At 35.9% G+C, this 12199-nt stretch overlaps 2 protein-coding genes across 2 annotated transcripts; one reads left to right on the top strand and one right to left on the bottom strand.

The window, feature by feature from the left end:
• The first annotated feature begins 458 nt into the window (after positions 1-458).
• LOC309487782 (uncharacterized protein) lies at positions 459-3321 on the top strand. The gene is made up of 4 exons (XM_082155608.1): positions 459-751; positions 996-1119; positions 1214-1260; positions 2063-3321. The coding sequence occupies exons 1-4, from the start codon at positions 629-631 to the stop codon at positions 2528-2530; spliced, it is 762 nt and encodes a 253-aa protein (XP_082011734.1). The 5' UTR covers positions 459-628; the 3' UTR covers positions 2531-3321.
• LOC309487587 (protein adenylyltransferase SelO-like) lies at positions 1835-9087 on the bottom strand (the record flags this gene model as incomplete). Its single annotated transcript, XM_082155312.1, has 19 exons — positions 1835-3022; positions 3199-3278; positions 3930-3973; positions 4055-4134; positions 4226-4318; positions 4694-4775; positions 4857-4901; positions 4979-5108; positions 5764-5847; positions 5953-6025; positions 6127-6196; positions 6285-6372; positions 6459-6526; positions 6757-6855; positions 7022-7078; positions 7366-7430; positions 7518-7646; positions 8689-8883; positions 9082-9087. The coding sequence occupies 19 exons, from the start codon at positions 9085-9087 to the stop codon at positions 2930-2932; spliced, it is 1581 nt and encodes a 526-aa protein (XP_082011438.1). The 3' UTR covers positions 1835-2929.
• Between the last annotated feature and the right edge of the window lie 3112 nt (positions 9088-12199).

The raw sequence follows: 12199 nt of genomic DNA, 5'->3' as shown, positions 1-12199 counted from the left end.
TCTCAGTCATCTCATTAAGAAAGCATGACAAATCATCAAGGGTGTTTCAGGCTATGATTAGGTTAGGGTGGGCTGTGTTTTATGTTTGTCAAGCAATTGGGAAATAAAACGCAAAAAATGCAATAAATGTAATACATGCACAATTAAACCCCGACTCCGACAGAAAAGGGACATGCATTCTTTGTATGTATGAAATAATTCAAAATTATAAAGCACAAGATTTTTGTGGTTCATTTTAGCAATATTAGGACTAATCCTAAAGTGTGGCATGAGGGGCACTGGCAATCAAATTGTGATTTTAGTGTGTCATCCACTGTCTCTGCTATGCAACTGCAGCTCAATAACATATGTAATCAAAACAATTTTAATATCACCAACTGTCCAATTTGAAGAAAAATGAATATTAGCAAAGCATGAACTAATACTGAAAACCCTAGTAAGTTGTTTACCCAAGCTTTTGTTGTTTAAAAAAAAAAAAAAAAACATTGATTAAAGATTCAACCCCTGAAAAATGAATGGTTCCACAAATCTGTAGAGAATGACAGGGAAACAATAGCGAAAACAACTAAATGAAGTGTTATTATCTTGGCCTTCTCAGGTGTGTATATCAGGTGTGTGTCATGTTCATATGGTCACTGTGATCTGCTTTCAGCATCCTCAAATTCAAAAAGAATCCCAATACATCAAGTATCTGTGTTGTGATGATGAGTTGACCATGACTCTGTGGGTGACTGGGATACGTATTGCAAAGGTGAACAGAAACCAGGCCACACACCAAAAACCAAAATAGATAATGATGATAAATGCAAGAAGACACTAAGTTGAACTTTATGCAGCAAATTAAATTATAAATTATAGTTTACAATGCAAAAACATACTGTAAATTGTAGCTGTATTGTGTTGGGTCCTATTGTGAGCTGTCTACTTTGTCAAAAAATTATAATAATGAAAACCTATCTTATTAATGGTCTTGTTTTGTCATGATTTTGTCATAGTATGGTAAGCAGTTATATGAAAACTACAAAGCCGCTGTGAGGAAAGCAGCCGGCACTGGAAGCTGGGCTAACCGCACTATCCAGGCCTCCTCCAGTGCATCCACACCCTCCCCTACACCTAAAGGTAGAGATAATGAGCTAAATAGATTGTTATAAAATGTATCATAGATCTTGATATATAAAAGGATTTTAATTACATTTTTGTGTTTATCTTTCAGCCAAAGCTGCGAATGGACACGCTCCTCAGCTTCCAAAGGACACCAAGGTATCTCTAAATCTATCAGTTAGTAATGAAGAACACCATAATATAATACCATAAATAATATAAGTTCATGGACCATACTGAAGTGTGAACTATAATGTTTTCAGACACTTAACTGCATGTTAATTGCAATTAAACAAAATATAGTTTACATTTATTGACACACTTAAGTACATAATTTTATAACATTTCATAATTACTTTTACTTTCAATGAAATATGAAGTTTACTGCCGAATGTACTGAGAAGCATTTATAGTAAACTAAAATATACATATATTATTTCTATTGAAACTTGACATGTTTTCAATATTTAATTACACATTTGTCATGATGAAGTTGCCAATTGGTAAATTTAAAATATATTAACATTAAATGTATTAACGAATAACACACTACAGTTGAAATTATAATCAAATTTGCATGTGCTCTAGTATGTTTGTCAATATCTTAATAAATGTACTGCAAAAGATTACTAAACCATAATTTAAAAAGTATAACTGTTAATTTGTCATGATTGCAAAGTACACTTTTTAAAATTGCACTTAACTCTGTTAAGAAACAGTCATGAAAGTGCAGTGTCTTTAAATACACATAGAGTGGCCTTTTATTTAATTAATATATTATCTGAAAATATATATTTTTAAATATACTTTAAAGACTTAAAGTATACTTCAAGAGCAGTAAAATGAAGCACACTACTTTTCCACAGAGGGTGACGGTTCCTTTAGAGTTGTTTTAATCCCCTTGTAATTTCATCATTTATCTGAAATGCTCCTGAATGCTACTTTTGGTTTGTTTTTGAAGGGTCCTGGCAACCAAACATCTTTCCCACCACCTCCGCCTTCAATGGAAACCCTGCCTCCTCCACCACCCGACCCCATGTTGCCTCCTCCTCCCCCTGCTCCTCCTGCCAGCACAACCAAAGTCAACAAGTTTCCTCCTCCACCTCGATTCCCACAATCCTCCTTCCCACCTCCACCCATGGATGACCTGCCTCCACCACCACCTCCTCCAGAAAGATGCCGAGCTGCCCCTGACTTTCTTCCTCCACCGCCTCCTAGTTTTGCACCTTACGGGGAGACTCGCTCCCCCCACCACCTCCAGACCCCATTACCTCCCTTCCACCTCCTCCTCCTCCTGGTCCCCAAAACTTTGCATCTGCAGGTGGAGCTCCCAGGATGGAGGTTTACTGGTGTTGTAAAGTTTTCTTTTATCGAAGCAGAGACCAGGAGACAGTTGGGATCGCGTTCAACAGAAGTTATTCTTTATTGAGAACACCGCTGTACGTGGCTGCAATTCTTCCAACATTATCTGAAGTATATAAATTTACATGGTGTCTTATAGGCATTTTAGGAGGAGGGACTTTTGAAGGTGGAGACAAGTTCAAACAAAGCATGTAAATGAGTATACAGGTTAAGGTAACACCCTAGACTGTGAGGGTCTGGCCAATCCTAATTCAATCAGCATAAGGCTCCAAGAGCCATTTGGGTCCGAAAGCCATTTGCAGAACAAAAGTTGAGATTCTCAGTGAATCATTCGTGTGCTAATCCCATCAGTCTGAGTGAAACTGGGCAATAAGGAGAGAACAGGAATTGCAACTTTGCTGAGATCTTAACCTTAAAAGATTCTTTACCATGATGTTATGTACGGAAGCATATTTGAAATAGATTCTTAAATTTGTAACCCTTCACTGGCATATCCGGCTCTCTCAGCCTCTTCCTGCTCCATAAATGGCTCCATTAAAGTCTTCTGCAACAGTGTCACCTAGAAATACATCAAACATACTGTCAACAAGCCATAATGGTCTGTCTGAAGATGTTACATTGTATGTATAATTGTCAAGTCTTCATTTCACAGTTATATATTAAAGCAAACACTCTAAGATATATGATAAGCATGATCATGACAGTATATTAGTTTGACATCACATGTAATAATACCTCTGAAAAGTCATTTTTCTCTGCTTTTCTGATAGCAGATTCAGCCATCCAGTTCCTCAACACATACCGTGGGTTTACTCCTGAACAATAGAAAAATTACTGATAACATTAAATACAACATAACACATCGTAAAAAAAACGTACACTACCGTTTAAACATTTACGGTCAGTAAGGCTTTTTTTTAAAGAAATTAATAATATTATTCAGCAAGGATGCATTAAAAGGGACAATAAAGACATTTATAATATTACAAAAGATTTCTATTTCAAATAAACGCTGTTCTTTTGAACTTTATATTAATCAAAACATGTATCAGGGTTTCCACAAAAATATTAAGCAGCTCAACTGTTTTCAAATGTTTCTTGAGCAGCAAATCATCATATTAGAATGATTTCTGAAGGATCATGTGACACTGAAGACTGGAGAAATGATCACAGGAATAAATTACATTCAACTGAACGAATATATTAATTACACAAATACTGTATATTCAAATAGAATAATTTATTTTATATTGTACTAATATCTCACATTATAATATCTTGTAGTAATACAAAATTACTGTTTTTATTGTATTTTTGATTAAATAAATGCAGCCTTCGTGAGCATAAGAAACTTCTTTCAAAAACAAATCTTACCAATCATGAACATTTCAGCGGTAGTGTTACTGTAACAATATATAAACACATAATATATAACACTGCATCATATAACATACACAAAAACATACCTTGCATTCTGTGCTGCCGTTCTTCATCTGAGTCACTCATTATCCTGTAGAAGACGATTAACACATCAAGTGATGTTCATTTTTAATCCTCTAAAGAGTTCGAGTTTACATTACAGCAACATTACCTTGACAGACGCTGTAAATACAGCTGAACCCAGTCTCTGAAATGCTTGTGTGATGAGAGGTCTGAAAGAGCCCACAAAGACTGTCAAGAGAGACACAGTCACAGTTAATGGACTGAAATCATGATTATGGATATTGCGGCTGCTGTGGGAGTGAATGGAGAGGAAACATACCGGAGCAAAGGATCCCTTCTGAAGCCGGGACAGGGTCACTTCACTCAGCTGTCTGAAAGTCATAGTGAAGTCTGCTCCAGTGTCCTCCATTAGCTCAACACATCACACATCATACAACATTATATGGGTCATTCTCAGGAAATGCTGCCATTTGTGTGATCTACTACTGATACCATACTGAACTTAACTATTTCTGACAGTTTGGTCGTTAAATATATAATTCTAAAAAAAACACTATCTAATTAAAAAAGTTTATAATGAAATTGTGTGTGTGTATATATATATATATATATATATATATATATATATATATCAGTGTGTGTGTGTGTCTTACTGATTCCTTACTTTTTTTTATTTATTTTTTTTATTGTCACAAATGACACCATTTCCTGAGAATGGCCAAATAACTTTATCACATGAATTAATTATAGTACAATTAGAGAAAAAAACAATCCAGCTAATATTTACCTTTAGAAGAAATGCAATCACATATGAATCCTTTTCTTCATTTCCCAGAAAGCCCAACTTTGCTTTGAACAGCTCATGAAATCTACAACAGAAACAGTAAAGTGAGATCAGGAACGACTCAGAGAGGAATACAGTGATCTATATTGTCTAATGACAGGCTCACCTTTGATGGTAGATTTGTGGATACTCTCTCAATATTTGCTGAGATCTGAAGTAAATGAATTGACACGAATCACCCTTATTTATTCCAGACCAATACCAACAGAAAATAAAAGGATCTCTTACTGTGAAAGCTGATCTGAGGTCAGCAGTGGTTTCAGAGCTTCTAGAAGTTTCTGTAGATTGAACAGGCCAACATTAGCCTGAGCTCCTATACTGTACCGGCCCTCGTCATCAGACGTGTTGGGGACAAAATCTATACAGAGGAAACAATGCTGAAGCAATAACACACATTTAACAATACAAATATTATATGTTATTATTATGGCTGTCTGTTTCACTTTAACTTATTAGAATATAATAAAGTAAAATAAAACAAGTAATGGATAAAAAAAATGATGCAATTAATCATGCCCCTCAACCCATGTATGTATACTGTAAGTATATACAAAATTTATAGTAGATCTAAAGTAGCTTACTATTCATTCAATTTTCCACTTTTGCAGTATTGTATACATATATATATATATATATGTATGCGTGTGTGTGTGTTCTCGTATATGGTTTAGGAGGACACAAATGTGTATAATGACAACGTAAACATCTTCACACTTCCTGTGTCCTCATAGGTTTAGGGGTAGGGTTAATATACAGAGTCCCTGTGTGTGTGTGTGTGTGTGTGTGTGTGTGTGTGTGTGTGTGTGTGTGTGTGTGTGTGTGTGTGTGTGTGTGTGTGTGTGTGTGTGTGTGTGTGTGTGTGTGTGTGTGTGTGTGTGTGTGTGTGTGTGTGTGTGTGTGTGTGTGTGTGTGTGTGTGTGTGTAATGTCAAAATGACAAAAAGCTTAAAAACTAAATTTATAGGAAGATGATTGCTAATATTATGAAAGTTTAAGTTAGACAAAGAAACATACTTGGGTCATATGATTCCATAAATCCAAATGGGCCATAATCAAAAGTGATAGAAAGCAGACTGAAGTTATCTGTGTTGCAGACTCCTGTGTGAAGATGCAGATCATGATGTTGTGCATTTTGCATATTAAGCTCGATCTATAATGATAAATCTATGTGATAACTAAACAAGTAAAGCAGAGTGAACTTACCATGAGCAAAACCAACCGACATCCAGTGGGCGATTAAATGTGCCGTTTCATTCAGCACTCGAGAGAAAAACACCTTCACACAACATGAAAACCATTCAAATATAGTGAGACTGATCAGACAATATAAAATAATCTTGTATTACAGCTAAACAGCAGAGAGACACAGATACTCACCACATACTTGTCAGGGTCATTTGTTCCTATAGATTTAAAATGCTCTTTAATTACAAAGTCCAACAATGTCCTGAAAATAAAAAATAAAAATAAATTAAAAAGCAAATAAGAGTGAGAAAAAAATATTATCTCCCAAGTTAAAGTTAAAGTTAATATACCGTAGGACATCTAACTCTCCAGTTCTAGTTAATATCTCCAGTGAACCGATACGAAACCAGGACTTGGCCAGACGCAGAACAACCGCTCCTGATAGATACAGAGAACAATCACATAAAGCTGAGGAGGATAAAGAACTTAGTTACTCGATTTTTCCAAATCTGATCGTATTTTACCTCTTTCTTTTATGACACTGCCATTATAAAACGGATCCCTCCAAACAGGTTCCTCACTCACAACCAGACTGACAAACAATAAAGGCAAAAAAATGGAAAAAGTATAAATAAAAATAAAAATAATATTCAACACCAAACATTTGAATATGATAAATCCATATATTACTCTTCTTGTGCATGTCCATTCATATATATTGTGCATATATATATATATATGTGTGTGTGTGTGTGTGTGTGTGTGTGTGTGTGTGTGTGTGTGTGTGTGTGTGTGTGTGTGTGTGTGTGTGTGTGTGTGTACCTGAGGGCTCTGCTGGTAGGAACTCCCAGAAAGTGCATGGCTTCACTGCACAGGAACTCCCTCACAGAGGAGCGAATCACAGCCCGTCCATCACCAGACCTGCACACAAAACATCATGTACAGTAAACAGCATAACCATTACACTCCTGCCAGACAGAGAATCACACACTATGAGTCATAATGTAAGATCATTTACAACTAAATATATCTCAGAATTACTTAAAAAGCATATCAAAAATATTGAGCAGCAGGAACTCATATTCACCTTGAGTACGGTGTCTTTCCTGAGCCTTTCAACTGGACTTCCCATCTTTCACCTTTTCTGGATAAAAGAGAGATTGTATACCGGTCTAACGGTTAACACTTGTCAGTTCTAAACTGAGAGATGTCATTGTTCAGACGCATGTTTAAGCATTAAGTGAGAATTAGATTTTAAAAATGCCAGAATCATCTATTTGCTGAAAAACCAGTAAGTATAGATCAAACTTTCCATTCTTTAATCTTAAACAACATTATGGGAAAGTTGACATGCATTACAACAGAAAAGTCACATCTGACAATAACAACTGATGATTTGTGTTGAACGCTGATGGAAAAGGATGATTTTACCTGTTTGTGTATTCACCCAACATATGTGCTCTTCCATCCCCCAGCTGTCCGGCCCAATAACCAAACTATAATAATAATAACACATGGTTGACATGTTTGCTCTGGTTGTCTTACGCCATCGCTGTCGGGTTTGAAGTGACGGTCAGTTTTACCTGATGGCCCCCGTATCTGTGTGCCAGTGGAACAGAGCCAGGAAACAGTTTCCCACCACTGACACAACGGACAAACTCTTCATTCTGAATCACAGACTCATTCAGATCCAAAATATTCCTCAACACATCCTGAAATACACAAAAGAGCCTGAATATATGCAGAAACAACATTTACACAAAAGTACTGTGGTGGTACCATGGTCCAGTTTTGTTTTAAAGCAGTGTTCTCAGACTGTGATCCTCAGACCACTGGTGGATCTGTAAAGAGTCCAAGTGGCCCACGAGTTCATTAGCTGATTAAAAGCTTTATGACTGAATCAATTAATAAAAGTATAACTGACAAAAACAAACAAAAAACACTAAATTAACTGAATTAATTAACTCAATGCAATAAATGAACTGTTTGTGACTAAATAAATGTATGATAAAGTGTTTCTATTGGTATGTAAGTGTTGGGTCCAATTTTTAAGCTAGCATTATATATAATAGCTATATATATATAGAGTATAATAGCTAAAAAATAATTTGCCCACAACCTAAAGTAGACATTTATTTGAGGAGTTGGGTGGTTCAATTTTTTTTTTTTTAAGTGATCTGCTTCACCCTTCTAAAAAATAAGTGTTAAAAATAAAAATGGAAAACTATGTTTCTTTTAAAAAACAGTTATTGCAGATAATACAAAATTAATGAAATAAAAAGCCACTTAACGAGTATACTTTCATGACCGTTTCTTACAAACTATAATAAATGTTCATTTAATTTCAGTTAACATGATGCAATTAAGTGTCCGAAACATTATATTCAGTTTGCACCAAAGTATATTCTTTTAAAGTAGCCTATATTATTTTCATAATTTCTCTTTTTAAAAGTATGATGAAGTGTACTTCTTTGTAACAACAGCCTGAATAAGTTCAAAATTATGCTGACGACGACAATGCTATTGGTGGTGATGATGATGATTAATTTATTACTATTTTAAAATGTGGACAAGAAAAATGATAAAGAATGGGTGGGTGTGACCAAACTTTTGACTGGTGGTTAGATGGCACTAGCTCTATTGTATTTTTCTGTTTCATAAATTACATATAGTTACTGCAACAATATCCCCAGGTTTGACTGCAGTGAAGCACAAGTTCTCTGTAAATGATGATGAGTGGATGGGTTTATTGACCTGTGACACAGCAGCCAGTGTCAGGGGCTCTTTCAGAGGAGAGGGCTGAGACTCTGAAAACACACTTCTCTTCACAGTACGAATAACATAACCATCAACCTCATCAAGAGGCAGAGCATCTGTAAAACACACAGAAGTGATTAAAACATAGTCAACGTGTACAATAGCATGTTGGCACTCGTATCTGTATCTTAACTAGTAGTTTATGTGATAATGCCAGTGGTATTTCTCCACAGTGTTTCACATCGCTATAAAAGTGACTCTTATCGAACTCTCTTTCATTACAACTTTCATTCTCACAGAATTCTTGTTCGTCCCTAAATGTAGCGATGGCGACGGCCGATAAAAATAAAAATAATGTGAAACCATGTTTTGTCATTACATCAAACTCACAGGCATATTTTTTTTAACTATATATGTCCTGTACTTCCTTACATCACGTAACTAGAGGAAAACATCAGAACTGTCACACAAACAATCCTTCAATGTTCCACCAGAGGGCGCTCATCGGCTCAAAAACCCGAATGCTCCATTTATGCAATATTCGGGACTTTTTTGTCTTTTTGGAAATGTATGCGCGTTATAAACCATAACCGATTAAATCTATTAATTGTATGGGTTTAGAAGCTGTCGTACTTTCTCACTATAATGATTAAATAAGCGTCTCTAGCCAATGATCAGAGACAACTGTGATTGGTCAACCTCCAATCTGTACTGTAACAAGTAACAAGTAACAGGTACCATGTGTATGGAAGCTTATGGGTAGCAATATTCAATTTGAAATGCAATATGTAAAATGGCAATGCATTTCTGTATTTAAATTTAAATTTCCCCATACATTTGTGCAACGTTTGGTGCAAAATGAAAATGAAAATTCAATTATATAATTTACATTTGCCATTTCATACAATAGTTTTAATATGTAAATTGAATACATATTTTAACACTTTATAAGTTGCAAAATTTAAATAAAAATGTAGGCTATTACAGAAACGATTAGATATGTTTAACATGTTCATGCAAAAACTGTGGCAAAATTGTAATTTAAATTAAATTTTTTCTTCATTGCATTTACACTCACATTTAAGACACTTGCGATTTCCAAGCGCCACCTACTGACAGAAAGTGAATTTGCGTTTTCATTCAGTCCGTCTGCTGTCTTAGAATTATACAATCTAATTTAAATAAAAAATAAATTATCATGCTACATGTGTGTAGCCTCTTTGTTTGCATCATGATTACATTTCAAATGGCTGGAGACAGATGTTATAGAGCAAATAAACAACAAATAAATTTGCTTAAAGGAAAAAAATCGGCTATCGGAATTGGCCAATTTGCTTGAAAAAAATTGTTATCAGCAATAGAAAATCATAATCGGGCCACCCTAATAATAATAAAAAAAAGAAATAAAACATTATTAACAGTCTTTTCACTGTTTTCACAGTTTTATTTTTCTAGTTTTATTAATTTGTAGTTTGTATGGTTAATATTAATGTAGGCTTATTGTCAGCGCACTAAGGTTTAAAAAAGGTAATTGGTATTATCAATGCTTATTGAGTCAATGTTTATTTTCTGTCACCCTCCAGAATGTCTGTTGCAAGCCAACCGTACAGCCGACCTGCTTTCACCCGGCTCATCTGAGTGGACAACCGCACAAACCGCCGCACAAAAACATGAAGTGTCCACAGATAAAGTTAAGATTGGGTCTTTCTAAACGACCACCATCAGTGCCCTCACTAATGTTGAGAGAACCTTTATGGCTCCAGTGGACGGTGACACCCAACTGTTTGAAACGGGTGTGGTTCATATTATTAAAAATTACATATTGTCCATGAAATTTGCGTGTACTTTTCTTGGTCCTGCATCCAAAAAATGCAAAACTGCTCCCTTTGAGTTGCCAGAGGAGGTAGAAAGCAGAAATGGCAAAAACAGTATATATCTCCCTGAAAGGACAAATTGAAAAAGTGAGTAAATTCATCTATCTATCCTCTCAAAAATAGTATAAATTTAAGATAATCTCAGTCATAATTTTTATAGCTTTTGCATGAATAAGTGAAAGGTGACTACGGCTTTTAATACATACAGGTTGAATTATGATAATGTTTTGTGTAAAGACACATTTTATTCAGATTCACTGCCAATGTTGCACCCACTCCCTACTGCTCCAACACTCAACAATGGGCAAGCAATTCAAAGCTGCACACTACAGCCGTAACAACACATTTAAGCGTAACAACACACTTAGGCCACATTTACACATAGCCGGGTATTTAGAGAAACGAATATTTCTCCCCCTCCGTTTTCAAAAATAACATCGTGCACACAATATCGTTTTCAAAAAAAGTTGTCGTTTACATCAACCCGCATAAATACAAAGGGGCGGCAGTGTAAGGAGAAGGATAAAGCCATGCAAGCCAATCAGAATCCTCAAAATCGACAACGACGAATAGCACGAGCGACTTCCTGTTCCTTTCAAAACAATAGACATGGCGCGAGGTTCGTTCGTGTGGACAGACAGCGAAGCAAACAGGCCAAAAGCGTTTTCACAAAAGTAAAAATGAGTACCACTTTAACAGCATCCATGATCAAATAGTAGCCAAACAAACTCATAGACAGTATGGAACAAACTCTAAACATAGGGCGCTCACATGACGTAAGCATTTTCTGGCGCATAATGTGACGTTTGAGAACCTAAAACCCCGTTTCTCCCAGTTGACACGGCAACACATAACCGGCGTTTTCAGAAATCTCCACTTTGGCCGGAGTTTTTAGAAATAATCGTTTTCTGGGATAAAAACGGCGTTTTCGTGTAAATGACAGGCCAAAACGCAGGGAAATATCTGCGTTTTCCCATCGTGTAAACGGGGCCTCAGGCTCTTGGGAGAAGAAACCTCTCCCTCTCCCTCTCCCTCTCCCTCTCCCTCTCCCTCTCCCTCTCCCTCTCCCTCTCCCTCTCCCTCTCCCTCTCCCTCTCCCAGTCCCAGTCCCAGTCCCAGTCTCTCTCTCTCTCTCTCTCTCTCTGGCTCTGCTTAAATACTGGATCCTCTTGCCATTGATGAGGAACAGCTGGTAGGTCCCATCACCTAGATTAGGACAGGGAGGAGCACAAGAAATTGGACAAAAAAAACAACAACAAAAAACCTTTTAATATATGTCCAAATAGAAACTGTTATTTAAAATGGTAATAATATATCACAATACTGTAGTTTATAGCCTAGGCTACTATATTTTAATCAAATAAATGCAGGCTGGGGGAGCAGCGCAAAAGACTTATTTCAAAAACATTAAAAAAATCCACCTGACACACACACACACAAGTTTCAAGTTTTGAAAAATACAACAACAAACAGTAATATTGTAAAGTATAATAACAATTGAATTTATAATTAGCCTATATAGGATTATGTAATGGTTCACAAAATTCACGGTTCAATCACTGTCTGTTGTTGCATTGAGACTCTGGTAGGGCTTTATTTTGAAATTCTCGTCAGCAAAATAGAGGGAAAACAAA

The sequence above is a fragment of the Leuciscus leuciscus genome (genome assembly GCF_965113295.1).
Source record: "Leuciscus leuciscus genome assembly, chromosome: 23".
NCBI lineage: Eukaryota > Metazoa > Chordata > Actinopteri > Cypriniformes > Leuciscidae > Leuciscus > Leuciscus leuciscus.
The sequence above is the reverse complement of the archived record's forward strand: the minus strand, read 5'-3'. Positions and strand labels throughout refer to the sequence as shown.

Coding starts and splice junctions, on each gene's coding strand:
- LOC309487782 (XM_082155608.1), top strand. CDS start 629: ATGGTCACTGTGATCTGCTTTCAGCATCCTCAAATTCAAAAAGAATCC. Junction 1,120..1,213: donor ACCCTCCCCTACACCTAAAG/GTAGAGATAATG, acceptor TTTATCTTTCAG/CCAAAGCTGCGAATGGACAC. Junction 1,261..2,062: donor AGCTTCCAAAGGACACCAAG/GTATCTCTAAAT, acceptor TTGTTTTTGAAG/GGTCCTGGCAACCAAACATC.